Source organism: Pygoscelis adeliae, unplaced genomic scaffold, assembly GCF_000699105.1.
Source record: "Pygoscelis adeliae isolate BGI_AS28 unplaced genomic scaffold, ASM69910v1 Scaffold7, whole genome shotgun sequence".
NCBI lineage: Eukaryota > Metazoa > Chordata > Aves > Sphenisciformes > Spheniscidae > Pygoscelis > Pygoscelis adeliae.
This window is the reverse complement of record NW_008825268.1, coordinates 1448165-1470603: the sequence shown is the minus strand read 5'-3', so window position 1 is coordinate 1470603 and position 22439 is coordinate 1448165. Positions and strand designations below refer to the sequence as shown.

The following is a 22439-nucleotide window of genomic DNA, read 5'->3' as shown; positions in this document are numbered from 1 at the left end:
CCCCCCCCCCCCCCCCCAACCCCCGAGGAATATTCAGGTAATTCTGTGCTGGTTTATCCCCATGTTCTTTATGCAGTATTATAACATAACATTTTTAAGCCTTAAATTAAAAAGAAAAAAATCTGAAATTTTTGTTACTCTCTTGAGTTTCTGTGATGATAATTTATCTTCTGCTTTGTTCTTTACGTTCTCTTTAGATTCTGAGTCAGAAAAGGAAATTTTTGGAGAGGATGTACTCATCAATTTTACAGAAGCCTCCAGAAAATTATTAAAGCTTTATTAAGGTCACAGGCACACACAAATAGCGTGAGTTCGTATTAGCACTAAAAACCTTGGATGAAAAAATCCCACATAGCTTAATTTAGACATGGAAATGTAGAGTTAGGATCCTGCTTCTCAAACATGATTATGTAACCTGTTTTAATTATGCTCTTGCAGCGTATTTTTTCTTGCTCTTTTCATGAAAATGTGGTTGTATGCTGTAGAAGGTTTTTCCCATAGACGTTGTCATCACTGTGTATACTAGGCGTTGATGATGATAATACTGAAATACTTCAGGAATCAAGTTGAACTTTCACTTCACTAGCAAGAAGGAAAAGAGAGTACTATGACCTGACTCAAAAGATGAGGCATCAAAAAACTTGAATTTCTCTATAGGAGTCCCTCAGTGCAGTAATGTGTCTGACTTTCAGTAGGAAACTTGGCAACAATGAAAAGACCAGAAGTATTTTAGACTTGCCAGTCCTTCTGGATGGTGTATTGATAACTGAATGTAGAGTAGGTGTTTGTGTGAGATGTTTCTTAATTTTAAAGTGTTTTCTTTTAAATGCTTTTGTTCTGAATAAATAGGGTACTGTTTTAAGAAGCTATTGGTCTTAAGATAATCCTGAGAGAACAGAATCAGAGATGCTGTAATCTTTTTATTGAAATTCATCGCCTGTATATAATATAAGATTTTTGCAACTCTGGAAAAAGGATAAGTATGCATTTGATTGTGGGAATGATAGAAATTGAGAGCGCAATGTTGTTTGTTATGTTTTAGTGGGCATTGCTTTAGGTAGTTGAACCGTAATCCTGAATGTGTCCTTTTTTTCTCCATAGCACAAAAAACCAATCTCTATAATAGCTAAAAAATTGTCAGTGCGATTCCAGTAAATTTCTGAGTCTGATCTGGAGGCAGAATATTACAGAATTTTTCATCAGTTAGGGGCTGGAAGTTGGAGACTTTATTAGGATTTCCTTCAGGGCAAATACGAAGGGGGTCTGGAGTTACAGTTTATGGCTGAAACATTACAGGCCTTTTATCTGATGTGCAGCAATGGTTGTGATCGCATAGAAAAGATCTTTAAGAACACAATAAATGCCTTTAACTGCAGTTCCTTTGAGTAAAAATTGTGTTGTTTTTTCCAGTTTTACTGTGGAAAGCTCTTGCCAAATGTTGCCTTCAGTGCCTGCAGATTGAAGGCAGAAGCACAACAAAAAATGAAACCATTTAAGGTGTTGGTGTGGCAGCTGAGGTTAGAAATGAAAGATAATGAAATGACAAGTGAGGAAGACAAGGCAGCTCTATGAGTAAGATGACTGGATCTTTGGGGAGTTTGAAATGAAAAAGCAATTTGCAACATAATGCTTGGGAAAGCACAGAGGAGAACAGGTGATTGTGAATCTTGTGTTGTAGATGAAAAGTGAGCTGTAACAATTCTGTCTGCTTGAATACCAAGAAGTGGAAGTTTGCAATCATGTACTCCAGATCAGAAATGAGGAACTGAAGATGACCTGCCAGCAGAAATAGATTTCATGCCCAGATCCAAAAGGCATTTTCCAGAAATACTATTTTGCTGAAACTACTCCTGTACTTATGTTGTTGTTTTCACTGTAAGAACACTTTGAAATACATGCCAACTGGAGTAGCATTTAAAATGGGAAAGCTGGCAGTGCAGGTCTCTCTCTTTCTGCTGGCAGTGCAGGGGTCTCTCTTTCTGCTGGCAGTGCAGGTCTCTCTCTTTCTGTGTAACTGGAGTAATTATGTTCCACATTGTTTTCCACATACCATATAGGTACCTAGGAGTACATGGAAGCTAGAAAAAGAATAATAGAGTGAAAGGTTGGTAAGAACATGGCGATGACTATGAACTGCAGTAAACAAAGAATGAGGGAATGATACAGATTATAGATGATAAAAAATAAGGGGGTAGAAGATTATAATGATTTAGAATTTCAGAGGACAAAAATAGAGCAAAAAAGCTACAGTTAAATTTGTGTGTGGAAATGTGTAGTGGAATTTTATGTTGTGAAATCGAGAACGAGAGAACTTCTGATACAGGTAGAGTATTGGCAAAGGAAATCTAATTTGCCTACTCCTATTCCACTTGGGTTTACTGTAAAGAGGAATGTGTTAAGGTGGCTTGCTATCTTAAAGCTTTTACTAAAGTCATAGAAAAAGATGCCAAGAAGATGGACTTTTAATAAAACAAGTTATTTCATAATACAAGTGGGAGCAAAATTCAGATTTAGGATTGATTAATTACACTTTTGTATGGGTTATTACTGTGGATAAGGGAGAGTCATACCTGCTCAGGCATATTCAAAGGGCAGTTAGACATAATTTTATGACCAGTGAATCAGGGCTCCAGGGAGAGTTTGAACCACTGTAGATCCTCAAGAATTGGGAAAGTTACAAGAAAAAGCCTTTGCTAGGGGAGTAGATGGAGGAAACAAAGGTGATAGTTTAAGAGACAAGGATAGTCAAAATAACAACTTGAAAGGAGGGTACTTTCCTAAAAAGTTGGGCGATATGCCCTGTTTGCACAATTTATTTATTTTATTTTTCTCTAATTTTGTATGCTGCTAGGTTCTGGTGCTTTAAGGCAGAATTCCTTGGAGTGTCCACTTCTCAGACTGTTTTTTTCCCCACTAGTGTCTCGCTCCCCTTACATCCGGACTGTCTTTTTAGTTTTTCTAAAACTTTTTTTATCCAGGGTTTATCTCTAGAAATGTCCTGTAAATTAGAACAGGCTGGTGCAACCTCTGATCAGGTAAATTTTTAATTTTTCTGGGTAGTGTTGGATTTTATCACTCCCTCCATTGTAGATTTCTGGTATTGTCTCTTCAAGCATTAGGCTCAGAACTGTGGTCAGTGAATTCTGCAGGGTTTTACCCACTTGTATCTCATAACTGGCTGTACCGTTACTCTGAGCCCTCAGATGTATTGATATATAGCACTTTTAAATTAATAAAGCTAATGCCCATGTTTTTTGTACTCATCCTGTGCTGTAGCTACTGATGAGTGAAATTTGACATGTCCAGTAAAAGCTTTGAAACTGTTAAGGCAGTGCCCAAGTGCCTAGATTTAGAATGAAATTGCAAGGTGTCTTAAATCTGTCTGTAGATGAGCAGTTGCGGAGAATTGGTTTCAGGTATTCCCTCTGACTTTGTCAGAGTGGATGGAACAGAAAGCTGCTGTGTATGAAAAGGTGTTCTACACTTTGACAAGGGATACCAAAAAAGACAAATAGAATCTAGTTCCATTTCAAAATTGAGTTGGTTTTGAGGGGCTAGTTTTAATAAAAAGCAATACAAACTGTTACTTGCGTTCTTACTATGGACATATGATTTTGAATAAAAAAAAAAAACAACAGATCTGTTGGGTAAACCATTGCTGTTTCTCAGAGTAAAACTCGTTTTAGGTCCACGTGCCATCTGTCCTAACCCACATAAACAAATTACCTTTCTGTTGAGAGTGGTTTCAAGAATTGAATAAAACCTTGCAGTTTTTGATATCCTATGCGAAAGCTCAGTCTTTCAATTCTGTAACTTAGGAGTCAGGTGGTAATAAATGGATTCTGTTCTTTCATCTCCTTCTGTACTAAGAAATTGTCTCACTGAGATTGTGCCAGCAATCTGTGGATACTTCCAAAACTATCTTTAAGATGTAAAATGTGACTCATGAAATGGAGACCTAGAATAATAGAGAACTAAAACATGTATATGATTAGTACTAATATTAATACAAATTATCCCATGATTGTAGAAGATAGATTTATCCACATTAAGCAATTGTTCAAAATCAACATAAATTATGTTACTAATAAGGTAAAGTCTGACATGAAGCCTTAAATGGAGAATCATCAAATGTTTTCAGAGATTTTTTTTTTTTCTCATAAACTATTTAGCATTTTTATATGTGACTTGGAAAAAAAGTCTCAAAAACCTGATTAGGATTTTATTCAGAGCTACTGATAAAGTTAACAGATGACACACCAGAGGGTCTTATTTCATGAAGAGACCAGGTAAATGAGGAGAGGAAGTCTGGATCACTTGGTAAACTAAATAGAAATTAAATCTACTTTTTTACTACAGTGTCTTGTTAAAGTTCCTAGAATCATAGAATAGTGTGGGTTGGAAGGGACCTTTAAAGGTCATCTAGTCCAACCCCCTCTGCAGTGAGCAGGGACATCTTCAAATAGATCAGGTTTAATTAAGGAGGAGTTAATCTGTGACAGGACTGTGACAACAGGAACAAAATATATTCTTAATTGGACTGTTTACTTAGCAGACAAAAGTAGAATAGGACTTAGTAGATGAAAATTGAATCTGAGGACATTCTGGGTTAGAAATAAAGTGTTGCTTTTTAACAGAGAATGTAGTTAGGCATTTCACAAATTACTGGCAGTTACAGTAAATTCTTCAGTCTTGAAAAAAACCCTGACAATTTCTAAATAGTGGCTTTTTTTAAGCTATGTCTAGCTCAAGTAGAAATTAGTTCAAGAGAGTGCAATGGCCTGGGTTTTATGTGGTCCAAAACCAATTACAGGTGTTCTCTGCTCTGACTTTGTAATCAATGCCTTGATGAATTTAGAACAGACTGACTTCCTTGCACCTTAAGGCAGTTTTTGGCAGTTTTGGTTTCACTGCTGGCGTGTTTGTGAAGTCAGTCTGGCAGTACCTCACTTACATATTCTGTAGTATCCACTTCCTGCTGTGCTGAAAATATTTATGCTGAGTTACAGTGATGGATAATCAGCATTATCACTATTTGCAATAGTACTTATTGCTAACAACTATAGTAATCAATTAATTAGCTTTTTATTATAAAGAATCCATTAGTCTCCAGTATTGGCAAGTTGAGTGCTTTGCACCTGTGTGTCAAAGTACTCCTACAGCTTTTTGTTACTTATCATTATGTGGAGCTTGGAATAATGGTTACTACCTGTCCTGAAATTCAATCAGTATGATCAAATGCAAAGGGGAGTAATATGGACAGCATCTGTAAAGGATAATTGCAAATAAATCAATAACTAATGGTCCCTGAATATGTTTACTAGTTCATTGTAGTGATAGATGGACCTTTGTAAACTCTGTGCCTTATAACAGTTATTGAGATGATTACAATATGTACTTTAGTCATGTGAAAAATTACTGTATACTAGATAGCGAGAATATAAATGCAATTTTTTAGGTTCTTGACAATGCCTTAGAAGTAGACTACTAGAGGAAAAATGAAACTTGTTTGTTAATATTTGGAAAGTTAATAAAAGAATGGCAAAATTTAAAGCTTATTTGAACCTCCAGCATCGATATTTGGACGTTACTAGTGGTAGGAGAATCTTCAGGAGAAGATATATTTTTCTCTTATTAGAAGTGCAAGATAGGATCATGTCAAACTAAATCATCCAAAAAGTAATAGTTTTCCCACACTTTTTTACAGTGCATGTGTTAGAAATAAAATTGAAATTAATTCAGATGAACTGTACTTTGGAACATCCGTAAATGAATGTATGATCTTGTATTAGCTTCGAAGGAATTTTGTCTTCTGCTTCGGCACTGCTGTTTCCATAGTTTTCCACTTGCACTCATGTGATGTTTTGGGTAAAAAGGATGTAGAAAGTATCTCTAAAATTGCTGGTAACCCTGGGAAAACTACATGCAAAGTAGAAGAATGTAGCAATTCTTGTTAGGACGGGGTTTGAGTTTCACGGCAAATCTGTCCAATAGCTTATGTGCTAAGAAAATTGTTCTGATTAAGATCTTACTGTTATTTCAGAACTCCTAGGCTTGTGATTTTGCTGTCTTGATCAATGGGAAGATACTTCTTACAGAAGACGTACCACATGTGCTGGAGGAAGGAATCAGTGAAGAAACATTTGGCAGTATTTTGTAGCATCAAAACATTTTGATAGCTGATAAAACTGATGTTTGTTTTAATTATGATCTTTTGGACTAAACTTCATAATGACCTAACAAGCATGTGTTGGGAAAATATTATAAATTAATTTTAATAGTTATAAATTGGTATTTGACATACCAGCCTTAAGCATGACAGGGCCTGTATGGGTAGGAGTCTTTTCATTTTCTGTTTGTTTTAATCAGTGCTTATGACAAGTAGCAACATTTTTTTTTTCAAAGAATAATTTTTGTTTTTCTAGTTTGAAGAAAAACAACATCCGCTACACGCAGTAATACTTAAAATTTGTAAATTCAGATTCTGCCATTTGCTTCAGGTCTTGCACACTGGTTTTATATGTGGGCATATAGGTACAGGTGTGTATAAAATTTATATATATTTTCTATACATATGCAATACTTACAGTCTTTATATATAATAGCTATTATATAATTAAAACATTTTATATTAGAGCAATGCACTAGTCCTATTGTTAACAATAAATAAGCCTATTTTTATAAACCGCATTCAGAGATATTTTACTGCGGTCTTGCTATATTTAAAGAACCAATGTTCTTTAGCAAAACTACCCTGTGCTAGAATGACATGCAAAAAAGTATTTTTCAAATACAGAGCTTGGACGAAATACAATTTTATTAAGCACCTCAAAGTTGTTTTCGTTAGGTATGTCTTCCTTTCACTTTGACCTCAGGTTAGCAATACAAATTTTTTTTTATGGTAACTTATTGCATAATGTGTACTAAATTTAAGAGTGTCTTTATTCACATTTGTTAAATATATTTGTTCTTTTAACACTAGGTTCCCAAGCAGCGGGCAGCAAGCTAGCTGTTAATAGCTTCTAACCCTAGGATCTTTAAATCAGTTTGAGTACTGCAATGGGAAGAATCATATATGAAGCATGGGTTTGATACAGGTTGTGATTTAATAAAAATGATACCATGGTATCAATGATACCATACCATACATCAATATGTATGATATAGATTTACATCTGAACATGTGATGTTTAATAACTAATTTCTTGATTCATATGGCTGTTCCAAGGATGCAAACAGAAATTAGACAACTTTTGAAGCAAGCAGCTAAATTTGTTAATTGACTATTATAGGATACTTCTGTAGTAGAGAGAATTCATATTAATTACTATGAACAATTTGTTAAATGTATATAAAAAAAGACAATACTGCAACATATTTTGGGGTATGTCAGAAAACTGAAGTAACTTGATGTCCATCATATAATCAGCATTACTCTTTAACATGCCTAATTGAATTTTATGGCATATGCAGCATGTGCTGCTGTAACTTAAAATATTGCTGAAGCTTAATTACACCGTAATCAAAACTTAAATCTGCAAAATAAAATTATAATTGGTAGAAGTTTATATTTTATTGCACCATTGTTATTTTAACATTGATCATAAATATAGTCGCTTTTTCAAGTATAGGCCTTTCAAAGGAAGGGATAGAGAACATCTTTGGGAATAGCACATGGTTATTTGTGACTTACAAAACTGCTATGAAAATCCAGGCAACCGAATGCATGCCTTGTATCGTCATAATTTATTGCAGCATTTTCATTAATGTTATTTTACTTCTCCTTGGCAACTGATCAAGCTGAGTTTTGTAACAGTGTTTTCACTTGTTTTTGTAAGATTGTTATATATGTAGTTGTGCTGTACATCTATACTGTATGAACATAGATATTGTTTTGTGCTTTGTAAAAGGTTGATTATCTGTGTGATAGATAACACTAGTTTGAAAAACAAACAGGAGCATATTCTGTTGTTATGGTATGGTGATGCTATGACAAGAATCAGATCAACACATTCAGAATTGCTACCAGTAAAATAGTACTGAATTTATTTTTTCATGTGTGATGGTTTTACATTCATAATTCCTGTTAATGGTAATCAGAAGTAGGTATTTAAAATCAGGCATATCAATACCAGTATCTTAGAGTTGTAATATTGAATTGCTTAATTTTAAATTAAGACATTAATTTTAATTGCATGTATTAAGCTACATTCCCCACCATCAAGGAGTAGTAAATTAAAAGTTGAATGATTGTTATATCATTTTATTGAGACTGTAGCTGAACTCAAAATTATTAATACATTTATGTACTAGAATAACTTCACTGTGTCTCCTCGCTCACCTTATTGACTCAACAGAGACTGTTGGTCATGCTATATCCTGTAACAGACTAGATTAAGTAATCAAAAGAAGGGGCTAAAAGTAGATTTGATGAGGTAACTGGGATGGTAGAAATGATGGAAGAAGCTGCATGTAATATTTCTGCACAGCAATAGGTATCCTTTTTAAGATAGAACAGGTCTTCAATGAATATTTTGAGGTCTGTTCCTTATCTGGAAAAATAATCCCTTCATCTTTTTATAAAGTCTAAGTATTTGTTTTCCATTCAATGTGGGTGCAGAGCATCTTAAATCTACTAATTGTTCTATGGTCAATCTTCAGCAAGCTCAAGGAGCCCTTTTGTGGTTCTCAGCTCTTGGTCCTGAGACTCCAAGCTCTCAGTTCTCTAGGCAACTGTGCAACTCATTGGGCTGCAAAGTCACTATATATGCTAGGTTTCTTGTACATCGATATGAATCCATGATCTTCATGAATGTTGTGGCTGTCTGTGACTTCCTTAGAGAGATTAGTTTCTAAAGCAAAATACTCTGAAACACCCATATATGCCTGTTGTGCCAGTGGAGTCCCTGCTCTGTTTCTGTGCTAGACTTTGGTTTTAAATGGTTTTGAATGTTTCCATTTGTCTCTAGTGTACAAATTATGTTACAGCCCCCACATTTGAGTGGCGTGTTTATCCTTAACAGCATCATCCACAGTCATGTTGCTTTAAACTGAGAGATGTGATTTACTTAGGTATTTGCTAAGAAGTTTTTAAGTTTTAGCAGAAGCTAAAATTCTAGTTGTTTTCTTTCTGTAAGGTTGGGCGATATGTTTTGCGTAGAGTAAGTTTTTCCTTTTATACTGTTACTTTCTGAAATAGTGGCAATAAAAGTTAAACAAGCTGTAGTGCTAAAAATTGGAAGAAAGTGATTACATTTCAGTGATGGGCCTTTTTATAATTGTTAGCTTCCTCTTATTCTTCAAATCTTTTAGATTTTTAATCATTGAGAAATATGGTTTTACTAGCCACAATAAAAGAAACAAAACACTAGTGAAGTGCAGCAGCTTTCAATCTTCAAGTTTATCCTTTTTATAGTAGAAAATAATTTCTGTAAATTTATCAGACTGCTAGTAAGAGCTCTAGTCAAAAAGGTATCAAGTGTCTGTTGTATAGTTACACATTTATAGTAGTACTGCTTTCTAGTTTCTTTATTGCATAGGCAACGGCTGTAGGAAGACTTGATTTGGCAGACCCTTAAAACTGACATTGTCAGGAGCAGTTTCAAGTTCAAATTTACTGTTAGCACCAGTTCACAAACTGTCTGAAGAGCCGCATGAATACACTAGCCCTGAACATGAAGGCAGAACAGTTTTACCATTGCTTTTATAATTAATGTGAATTTTACTACCTATTACACATTATCTTCATGTTTATTTCATATTTAAAAAAAAAAAAAAGGAAAAACTGTCAGGGTTATAAACCGAATAAGAACAATTTATGTGGCCACAATCTTTGTAGGTGATTTTTGTGTTTTATTAGCAAGCCCAGCAAGATGTAGTATGCAATAGAAGTTTTACTATGCACTCCTGCTATTGCTTTCAACTTCCTTTCCTTACGTTTCAGATGCTTGTAAAATAATTGTGGTCATGATTAAAATAGTAAAATAAAGTGCAAATGTGTTGTAGCACAGATACTATAGACACTGGAACATTTTGAAATTGAGTTGTTTCAGTATTAAGAACTGTACAACATTGGCTACTGAATATTTTGCTGATGGCATTCTGTTCAGTGGATGCACTAAATGTCATCTTTTTTTTTTCCTTCATAGCCTGCTAGAAAAGGATACCACATTCCTTCAATTCCAGAAAACATGAAAAAGAAGATAAAATAATGCTCGGCTACTATATTTTATATCAGTTTTCTGTCACTCTTGCAGCAAAGCACTTATTAAGCAAGAAACTGTTGAATTGTTATTATTTGGTTCCTTTTGAAGCCACCTATCTCCATTGCACCATAACTAAGCTACTTGGAGAACAGAGCGGAGTATCAGGATTTTCATCGTGAGAAAGAGGAAAACAGGAACAGCTTTGAATCTCTCTTAAAAACTTTGAACCTTAAAATAAACTTAAGTAGTGTCTTATGTCATCTTAATAGTGGTCATTATTCACATCTTTCCTCTGGAATTGTCTGATTCTTGTAAAAACTAAAAGATGAGGAAAAGTAAAATAGGGTTTGGAAATCTCATACTATAGTTTGCTTTTTTAAATGTTTTAGCTTATTTGACATACTTTATTTTTGATAGTCTGATGATTAAGATTTATTCATTGTGAGCAATTACAGCCAAGGCTATCTTCATTCTTATATATTTGTATTTTAAAAATTTATTTTGTTCCACTGTTTGAGTATATGGGTTCTTAGTAATCCTTAGATTGTTTTGAAAACTGTCGTAGTTTGGACAAAAACTGAGATAGTGTAAAACTAAAGTCCTATTGTGAAAACTATATATTTAATATGGAGTTTCTGAATAGGACTACTGATTTCCATGGGACTGCTTTGATAATTAAGATCTAAAATATGGACATTTCAATATATTGAAATTTGTTTAATCTAAAAGAAAAGAAAAAATACAAAATATATTCTCCATAATATAAGCATATCAGATTTTTTTGGAAAACTAAGCAAACAATTATTAAAATTAATTTTTCCCCCTCTCTAGCTTTGAGTAGAAAGATAATTTCAATGGTATATAAGTGTAGCTATCAGTGATTAGTGCAGTACTTTTCCAAGCACAGAAGAGCTGAGATAATCCTGATTTTTGGGTGAGAATCAAGAATAGAATATTTCCTTGAAAATATTTAGTGATACAAATCAGGATATCTTGCTGAATCTTGGACATATACAGTAGCTATGCCATAAGGAGAATTTAATTTTCATGACTTTGTTCTCATTTCTGAACAAAATATCTATTGTTTGCTTTTTAAATTAAATGTATGGATACACCAGGACGTGTGACTGTGATTGTGCCCCTTGTGTGTATGTCTTGATTGCAGTCGTAGAATGACCTTTAATTTTCAAATTGGAACTACTCAGATGGGAAAAAAAAAAAAAAGATTGCTCCTCCTCCCTCACCAAAGGACTTTGAATCACCAAATTACTGTCTGATGGTCTTTGCCTCGGTTAAGCCTGCATTTATTTTTTTTTTAGAAATAAAGTAACAAGGCTTGATCTTCCTCACTATTGCATAGTGAAGCTAGTTCTTTTCGACTTCAGTTTTTAACATCTGAGTAAAGAGAAACTTAGAAATGTGTGTAATGATGATATAGACAAGGCTAAGCTGTGATTTAGATAAACTGATTTGGATGTCTTCTGTTTTGTATTAAACTGTACTACATTTTTCTCAGCTGTGGGATGATTTAGATCAGTTCCATTTACCTATTCATTGCCTTCTGTATGTTTTGACAAATGAGTCTCTTGTGTCTTTCTCAAGGAAAATGAAAGCTGTAGACTTGCTCTGTAGAGCCCCACTATCAGAAGTGAAAAGGCAGTCTTACTGTAAAAATTCAGGACAGGAAAGAAAAAGATTTCTAAGAGCTTTAAGGGTAAACTGTCTTAATTGCATAACTGTTTCCATCAAGACAAGATTTGTATCTTGTTAGGGAGAATTAAGTAACAGTTTGAGACTCTGAAGATATGGTTTGGTTTAAAAGCTCTCCTAGAGAATTTCAGCTTGATCTGGGGTAAATCCCTAAATCCTCATAGGGTTCAGGTTCTTAGCTTAAAAAAAAAAAAAAAGGCAAGCTGTTCCTCTTCTCTTCCAGTTTGTTTTTGTATATGAACCTATGAGGTCTTAGGGCAGGGAGTGCTTTTATGAGTTCATGCAATCCTGATTTCTATAAGGCTCTCTAGGTAAATCATAAGAATCGGTAATAGATCCTTTTATTACTTGGGGGTGTAGATGGGTTTGCATTGTTACCTTTGCCAAGGGTCTAGCACTGGGATGTCTTCCCTGTGCCTCTAGAACAAATGGAGATAACGATGCTTACTCCCTTCTGCTAATATTTTTGAGAGCTATGGAAATACTACATGTAAATGGCCTGACTCATGGATAACTTTTTGAGTGGCTGACAGTCTGTTACACCTGTAACTTTAGATAACAATGATAGTGTAGTTTCTAAATGACAGTTTGGGCAGATACAATGCACCATTTGCTTTTACCATTCTCAGTGACTGAGGACATGCATTCAGAATGGTTATGGTTCACAGAGTCTTTCTAGGACACTGTTTTGAATGTAATGTTCCTTGCCTTTAATAAAGTAATAGGATGTTTAATTTCACAGGCAGGAAATGCATTACTTTCTCTTTTATACTGATTTAAGAGAAAAGCTTAATAGTTTTTCATGTTTGTCATAGTACAAATGTCTAGTACATTGCAGATACAAGAGTGAACAAAAACAATATATTGCTTTGGCTCCTTAGCACTCAGTACATGCATTTCTTGGGTTTTGGCATGCACATTACTGTTGCCGATGCTGAAGAAGCATCAGGCTTTGCAATCAATGTTTGTAATAAATACGTTTCACAAAGCCTTGTTATGCAAGATCTCAACTTGTGTAATGGATTTTCTGTTACCCTTAGGATTTAGCAACTGAAAATAATAGAATAAGGATTAAATAATGATGCTTCATTGCAAAATTTTTTGGGGGGAGGGGAGCATCTTCATATTAGCATTCTTGAGCATTTTTACTGTAGGAAGTTCTTAAGGTAAAGATACCACATTTATTTCACAGTGACAAATATTTGTATCTGGGGAAAAAAAAAACCCAACTATGTTGACCTATTTCATAAGTAGCTTGTTTGTGTTCCTTTTGAGGAGCTCAGAACCTACATACCTCCCATAAATTGAAGTTCCAATGAAGCTTTGATAAATCAATACAGTAATAATATATTTTGGAAATGCTGTGAGAGAACACCTTAAGCCAATATTGCTTCTGAACTCCTTGGTAGCTTTCTCAGGCAGGAAATCAACTCAGCAACAGACTTGATGTGTTTAAAATGTGCCTTCTACCTGGTGTGTACTGGAGAGCTACTGAAATCAACGTTTCACCTGGCCATGACAAGTGATACCACTGTTCATACCATTCAGACCCTGAAGTATGAACCATAGCTATGAATTGTCTCAACAACTGAGGCTGAGTCTCGTGTTCTAGTAAAATAAAGGATTATCAGAGCAAAGGAGGTAGAAACTACAATTTCAGAAATACTTCAGAAAGTCAGTAGGGAATGATAGAAATGCTAATATTTTTATGTTATCCTCTACTTTTTACTATATCTGTGAATTTTACAGCAATAATTTACAGCAGTATCTCCTGAAGTAGTATCTGTTTTTTTTGTTTTCCTACTGAAAAATGCAAGACTTTCAGTCACTTTTATTTCAGAGTGCTTATGCTGTCCTGGAATTGTTTCCCTCTGAAATGAGTAAGTCTGGTTACATTTAGTAATTGGTTTTGTTCCAGAAAGTGTATGAGACATAGTTTACAAAAAGCATGTTGATTGTATGCTTTTTTATGTTATAATTCTAGTTGTTCAAATTTGTAATTCTTGAAAGGTAAAACTTTCTAAGACAAGGAGCACACAAAGCTTCTAAGATTTGCATGAAGGCAGTGGTGCATACTGGGATTATACTCACTTTTAGTTAACCTCTTTAGACTGTGTATAATAAATACTGCAGACTCATTTTAATCACTCCCAAATTTGGAAAATGTATGGATTTTTCTTGAAACTGGCTTCAGAGATCTGCAGGAATATTATGGCTGAAACACAATCAGAACTTGACATTTATTTCTATAAAAATGTTTAACTTTAGCCACAGACATATTATCATTCCTTCCTGGAATAACAATGCAAGATTAAAGTAATCTTTAGTCTTTACTTATTTGTACTTTACGTATTTATTTCCTAATTCTGAATGTTTCTGACTTCAAGTTTTTTCCCCCACATAGTTAACCTTTCTCTCCAAAACTGTTCTTATCTGAGATAAGAATTTTTAATTCTGTTAACAATTATCTTCCACATGTTTCAAATAGAATTTTAAGAATTTAGGTGTTCATTTGAGGTTGACTTTCTTTCTAGGCTCCTCTCTGCTTCTTAGTACACCCCTAAGTACATCTAAGTAAGTGGAAATATAGAGAACTGTATGTAAACAGATGGCTAATCTATGTGAATTGGCTGGTTTAAGATGTAGATGTTTAGTTAGCACCCCAGTACAAGATGTAGGTATATTGCTAATACCCGAGTTAAGACAACAAAGGATGATTTTGATCATCTGGCTCTCCATGATTCCCACATTCTGTCTTCCTCTCCAGTCAGAGAAGAAAGATAACTGTCCTACGTTAGTCACCATTCTAAGTCCCTACCATTCCATGAAAATTGAGTCCAGTGTTCTGGGAATGTGATTTCTGAGCATCATTAAGGCAGTTTGAAGCTGAAGTTCTGCATATCTATAAAAGTTTACAAAATAATTGCCCAGGCTAATAATATTGAGAAGTTTTTCTGCAAACAGAACTCTGTATGTAGCTTTTTACCTTCAAAGAAACATAAATATGGTTTAGATGGAACAAAACTTAGCAGTGAACACCTACGGTTTCCATCAGATCCAGTCTTACTTTTTTTTTATAATCAAGTACAAAAAAATAAATGAAAAACTAGATTTTGGAGTGGTAGTGTTAGGCTATGTACATGATTGAAGCCACAGGCCACTGAAAAATATCTTTTAGGTCTTGGGTCTGTAACATGCACTTGCACTGATCATTGTCATTAGCTTAGTTGTTTTCATAATCATTTAAAAGGTTTGACTCAGGTTAATAGCATCCTTATAGAACATGCAGTGCAGAGAGCTTCTGAAACGGGAGACAAAATTATATTATTTTGATAGTGTGTAGTTCTGAAATTTGCTGTATGCTCATTCCTACAAATTAACAGAATGGCTACCATAAAGTTACGTGCAAACAAATTCTAAAAAAAAGTTAGTGGTTATGCCTGCTGTGTGTGTACATTTTCAGATTAAGAATGGAATAAAATCAATGTGTTTTAATCTTAGTGGTTGATGGGTATTTTAAAGAATACGGTAATTTCAGTCTTTCCTTTAAAGCTTCTCACAGCAGGATGTCCTGAAAATTTGCAAACACGAATGATCAGCTGAGTCTTCAGAAAACTGTATAGTCTTTGTAAGTTTTTGTAATGACTAGAGTAGTTCTTAAAATATATTGTACGCAGTTACCCTCCTTACTTTAATGACAATCTATTTTTAATAAAGCCATTTAGCTTGGTTAATTAGAGTTAGTAATAAATCTAGTCTGCTGACTAATCTTAGGAAATATCTTAGACCACACTGAAAATGTGCTGCAAGATTAACTATATGTATATATGTATTTTGGCTTTTTATCAGCATTATACTTGCAAGAAAAGTCTTTTGAAGAATACAGAAGATCTGCCTCTCGATGCAAGTCATAGAGCTGACCTTCATGGAAAATAGTGGTAGAAAAAAAATAAGCCATGAAAAGTAGCCCATGCCAGTAATCTCACAGAGGGAGGCTGATATAAACCTTTATTCCCAGTTCTAGTCCAGTGTTTTATGTCAGTAGTATGCTATTTATCTTATTCATTTTTTGCCTTGAGGCTTCTTGCAACCATTGAAGCTTCTTCCTCTACAATTCAGCCCCATGTTGCGATACAGCTTCTCTTCACTGCCTGGTGTATCTGGAAGCTTTCTCGTCCTTCTCCTCAGCTTCTGAAGTCTCAGGTCAAAGTAGATCATTGTTAATACTACCTAAACTGGTACCTTCTACCATATTGTACTAAGCAAATGTAATTCACTCTTGGAACTTACAAGAAAGATTTTTCAGCTTTTCTAAGAATATTACTGGAGCAGACTGTAAAGCCAGCGCAGACTCACAGATATTCTCAACTAAGTACTACTTGATCATACTTGTATAATCCTCTTTTCGGGACATGTCAACTGTGCATAGGTGAGACCAAGTGGTCTGTATAGTCATGACATCAGACTATGACCTGCTTCTGATCAGACTGTACAGTGACCTGCGATAGGTCAGAGACTTACTCTGTGTCAATACTAAAAATACATGCATTTCATTCTGTTAGTTCAGCTCTATCACCCAGTTCCATAGTAACAGGTTTTTCTTTTGGTCTGGAGAATTTATTTGTTATTTCAAAACACATGGCTAACCATTAATAATAACTTGATGCTGAAATGTAGTTAATACCCTCACATGTGGATACTGACCAAAAAAAAAAATGCTCTAACTATATTCTGTATCAAGAAGTAATATCAACTCCCTTCAGTGGAGCTGATCTTTTTGAAGTCATGAGTTTTGAATACCACTCTATGCTGTTTACCTGCCTAAAAACCTGGACAGTTATTTTGAGCTGATTGCAAATAAGTGCAGATGATGATGTCCAAATAGTTATTTGAAAGTAGTTGGAAGTCTCTTTCTTTGACTTGAATGTCAGTATGAAGGGCTCTTCTCTCTAATTCAGGGCCAGTTTCTTTATTCTATGCTGAATAATTTCCTAGTTCCCTATTCGGGAAAGCTGATGTTTGTTTCCTTCTATCCAGAATCCTCATGCTGCAATCCCTTCTGCCCCTTACCTGGCAAAGCCAATCCTGGCTCCAGAAAACCTGTATTCTTTTTGGTAAAAAGCCTGAAAACTCAAGTCTGCTAATGTCTGACTCAAGGTCAGTTTGAGAAGGTTTATTGTGAAAACCTCAGCCCCCTCTATCTGATAGCATACATGCTGAATATCAAGTCTACAATAAGGTTCTTGATTAATAGCAAGAACATCTGTGTCCAGGGGACCAGATTTTCTGCTGCTAAGCTGGTACAGTCCAGCAATAATTCTGTGGTTCTTATCCCTCTAGCTTAACTGCTGGAGCTGAAGAAAACTGGGCTAACAGCTCAGGGTATCGTAGTATTCTGTTGGTGTTCAGTATTTTTGTCTGCTCAATATATGTATCTGAAGGATTTGGATCTTTTGGGGAATCCAGTCCTGCAGTGGATCTTAAGCATGTTATCCATGAATCTTTGAGCAATCCGCTTCAATCAACATCTGATTTTGCCTTCCATTGTCTGATGATGAGGATGTTTTTCTTGATGGTTGCCACTTCTACCAAATGAGAGAAGTCTGTATAGCATACTCTTAAGATGTCTTATTCCACATAGATAAAGTTACCTTCAGAGTTCGTTCTAAATTCATGTGTAATGTATAATTAGTTTCATTTGAATTGCAGAATTAGCTTTCGTGTTTGTTCTTGAAGCCGCAGACTTCCAGGCCTGTCTTTGTCCTTTTATGATGAGCCTTGAAGAAAGGACTTTGCTTCAGGTCTGTAACTGAATTTTACAGAGGCAGATGCTGTCTCCCTGGGTTGCTGCTTTGGAGAGTTTGTTAAAAAGCTGGAAATCTGGAACTGCCAGCTGCTGTAGCCAATGCTGTTGAACAGCATCAGCAGCTGACTTGGAAAATGTCTCCTCTGAACTGCAGCCTGGAGTTCCAGTTCCCTCTTCAACAAGTGTTATTGTGTTGGTGAATTTTATCTGGGATTGTGTGGCATGTGTGAAACTAGTCCTTCAGTCTTTATTCAAGTAGAGAAAAGGATCTTTTTATCCAAGTAATGGTGATCTTTGGGAAATACTACCTGGAGTTACTCATAGTCTAGATCTATCTATATATATATATTTGAAGTCAAAGGAGAAAAAAGGTTATTTACCTGTAGCTGTTCTCCTTTGCATGTATTATATGTGCATACACAGCCCTCCTCTCTTTGTATTTGTATGATTTTTCCATTTATAATCATAGTGGAAACAGTTTCATTTATCTGATAAATCAGTAATTACACCACAGACCGTGCTGTGCTGAGCTTGGTAGTAGGACTAAACTTTATTCTTTTCATCTCCAGTATGGGATGTATGCATAAGAGAAATAAAGAGAAGGAAATAAAATATATATGGAGTGACGTGGACAATGAGACTAGTTCTTCCATTCCAAATTGAGGAGCTTTCCGGCTGCTGGTTGACGAAATTGAAAGGTTTCTAGAAGTTAACTTCTTTTAATTGTGAGATAGTCTAGTGCAGGGTAGATCACTGCATCTTAAATTGGTGGTTTTAAACTCACTCTTAAACAATTTTAAAACATTTTTTCTGTTTAAGGGAAATAATTCATTTACCTGAATTTTGACTGTCTTGCACAAAATACCTACTAAAACTAGAGATTCTCCTGAATTCAATATAGGGGATTTTGTACTAACAATTTAACAGCCTTCCTTTTTAAACATCGTATCTTCTTCCAGTAGCAGGTACACAAATGGCATTAACAATAAAAGTATCAGGCGAAGTTTTTGTCACTAATACCCACATCGTTACACAAACTTTGTCACGAGTATAAATGACAGCAAAATTTTATGTGCCATTTTTTACTACATCTCTCTGTATCCACAGTGTCGAGTTGCTTCTTTGCCATTGCTATTATGTTGAACTACATAAATGTTTTTTTTCTGTTTTGAGGGAAGAAGGGGTTTTGCTGGTATAAATGGTGAATTTATATTTGATTGCAGATAATGATTAGTACTGATGGTGGATCTCTTTCTAGAGCCATACTATATTGATATAACTGTCCAGGAGTTAAATGATAGGAATATAATTTTAAAAGCACAAACTAATAAATCTCATAGTAATTGGTTGTTCACTATGGACCCCAGTCTTCCAGTTATGCCTACACTCATCTTTAACAATATGTATCAAACTTAATGAAATCAGGACAACAGTGATTTTAAAAAATTGCTGAAAATTGAACAGAGGAGAAAAATAGAGTGGAAAAATAAAACAAAAATGTGTTTTCAAAATAGTAACATAATAAGTAGTACACTGTATGAACTTAACGCAATTTTATTTTTTTTCACCAGGATTCAGAGTTCCCTGTTGATACTCAAGTGAACCCATACCTTGTGCGTGCTAAAGAATATACTCAACCCCTGAAACCTGGAGAGTATAAACTGAGCAACAGTTTAAAAGTGCATGACTTAACAGTGAGCTGGTAGGAACCATTAACAGTAAATTAATTTTATTGTTATATACATGTTGAGTTTTCTTTTTCAACAGGTCATTGAGAAGCATTTGCTTTAAGTAAATTTCTGAAAAACTACTGGCAGCAGTCAGGGGGACAGTCTCTCTGAAGAATGTGAAAGTGGAAAAAAATCATTGTGAAATTTAGTGGGAGTGTAAATACAGTAAAAAAAGCTGGGCAGAACTGTTGACAGATTGAGATTCATCATTTATGTAAGAAGGGTGGGATTTGGTTAGTAGGTATAAAAATGGGAACCAGAGATGACTATAAACTCAGGTTCCAGGAAACGGAATTATAATGCTGAATATTTTTGCAATTTGTATTTGATTGCAGTTTATTCCCTTGGGTCAAAAATCAGAAGAGTTTAAATTTAGATTAGATTGAGTGTGCAAATAGCCTGTAAGCAATGACGTTTCAGGGCTTGCTAGCTGCAGCTGAGGAAGAATAAACATAACAATATTTAAAAAAGAAATGTTAGAGCTAGTAGCAAAGTTCAGACAATTCTGACACACTGTCCAGGTATGAATATATTTTAAAATTAATTTTAAAAATAATAAATACCTTTGTCATTCAGATAAACTTTATGCAGCTTGATGCTGTTCTTACTGCACTCAGACTGCTAGTAGATTACTTCTGAAGGTATCTCCCTAAAGAAAAACTGTATTCCTACACTTAATTTTAGAAGCTTAATTTCTTGTTGCATCCAAGAAACATAATCCAATATAGTTATGTTTTAAAAGTCCAAAAACTTCGGCAATGTAATTCTCATGCAGATGAAGAATTTGACAATTGACCGACTTGTTAAAAAAATCAGTGTTGTGAAGAAACAGAGTAGTACACCATATGAACAGTACACAAAATCAGAGCCAAGCAAAGCAGTGGCACAAATTAGAACATGCTGATGTGCGTGTAAGGTAAATCTTGTCTGTGAAAATGGAAACAATATTTACACATTTAATAATTACAATGTATAGGTCACAGATACTGTCTTTAGGTGGCTGCCCATATTTTGTAACAAATATCCACCGTACTGCTTTGAGTTTTGGCCTAGCTGGGCAGGCTTCTGCTTAGTCTCTCAGATGCTCGATTCTGGTTTTCTGTTTGGCAAATCCCTAACCTGTATTTGTAAAGTAAGATTTTGAATTATTTTCTCCTGTACTCTATAGTCATGTTGGTCCAATCAGGACAGAAAACGTGCAACTGGTGTCTCTGTGCTGCTACTCTGAGAAGGCTGTAGTAAATCCACTGAAAATATTAGTCTTTAAACTTATTTGGAAACACTTTAGAACTTGCTTGGAGAAATAGCAACTAAACTGAAAAAAAACCAGTGAGGATGCGTATTTAATTTCCTATACTGGCAATATGATGTTGACTTCCATGTAAAGATAATGCTTCGAGGAAAGTGAGAGCCTGGGATAGTGCTCTAAAATTAACTGAAATGCTTATTTAAAAATGTAAAAATATAAAAGCATGTAAAGAACAAAAGAATTTTAAAGTGTTTTTGAAAAAATGTAAACAATGTAATTGAAATTTTCATTTGCTTAAAAAAAAAAAACCTCTGTCCACATGGTGGATCGTAGTTTCTGCATGTTTACCATATCTGAAAAAGCATTTAAAATTTATAGTCATTTCAATTAACAGAATTTTTCCTGTCTGAATACCACTACGTAAAACCAATCTTCTTAAGTGCTTGAAAAGAAAGACTGTCTTTTGTTTTTCTTGTTAATGCTAAAGGCTATAGTTTTAGCCTGGTTTGCTAAAGGTAGGTCTTTTTTTGACAACATGTCCTGCAGTATTTTTTTAACACCCTGCCCAATTTCAAACAAATTTGACAGAGGAATAACAGACTCAGAAGTACTGAGGTTCCCCTGTGTTTCAAGAAAACAGATCTCTGTTGAAGAAGGGTCACTTTTAGTACCCTGTTGGCTGCAGGTGGCTAAGAATTCAAAGAGGGGGGAGAAGTTGCGAATACTCTATATTTTGGGAAGAGCTTCAAATGGAGCTCATACCTTATTAGATGCTATAGAATCCAACCTCAAGGCACACAGCTAATGCACACAGAGCTTGGGTTATCACTCTTAGTTTGACACAGCAGCTCTTCCGTCCTGAATCTGGCTTTCGTTGGAGGTCCAAGGGGTTATTAAAAGCATAAATCGAGATTTTTTTTTTCAGAGAAGAATGGCTTAGATTAAATTCTCTGTAGGGAATGAAATAAAAATGGCCCATTTAAAGAAATTCTGAACTTGCACTAGATGTATTTAAGGTAATTTTGATTGTCTATTTGATTTTACAGACAGAAGGTGAAAATTAGTATCCACTAGATGAGAATTAATTCTTTCTTGTAATTCATAAGATAGATGCAAAACATTCTATTGACTTAAGAGACCAAATTTGCTTTTTTATGATTTAGGTTTTTCTCACCAGAACCAGTGTATCAAAAAGACAGAACAGAATCTGGTTCGTGTATGTATATTACTAGGTTCCTTTCCAGTTCTCTAGAAATTGGAGCAGCTGCAAATCCAAATTCACAGTTTTTACATGTGTCCTGGTTTCGGCAGGGATAGACTTAATTTCCTTCCTAGTAGCTGGTACAGTGCTGTGTTTTGGATTTAGGATGAGAACAAAGTTGATAACACACCGATGTTTCAGTTGTTGCTAGGTAGTGCTTACACTGGCCAAGGACTTTTTGGTTTCCCATGCTCTACCGACTGAGAAGGCTGGAGGTGCACAAGAAGCTGGGAGGGGGCACAGCCAGGACAGCTGACCCCAACTGGCCAAAGGGACATTCCATACCATGTGACGTCATGCTCAGTACATAAACTGGGGAAAGCTGGCTGGGGGGGCCGCTGCTCAGGGACTGGCTGGGCATCGGTCCGTGGGTGGTGAGCAATTGTATTGTGCATCACTTGCTTTGTGTATTATTATTATCATATTATTATTATCATTTTATTTCAATTATTAAACTGTTTTTATCTCAACCCACGAG

At 35.0% G+C, this 22439-nt stretch overlaps 1 protein-coding gene across 1 annotated transcript in view; it reads left to right on the top strand.

The window, feature by feature from the left end:
- SPAG16 (sperm associated antigen 16) overlaps positions 1–22439 on the top strand; it is a 418055-nt gene that overhangs the window by 40843 nt on the left and 354773 nt on the right. Inside the window, 1 exon segment of the mRNA XM_009329669.1 lies at positions 19293–19423. Within this exon segment, the coding sequence (XP_009327944.1) occupies positions 19293–19423 (131 nt within the window).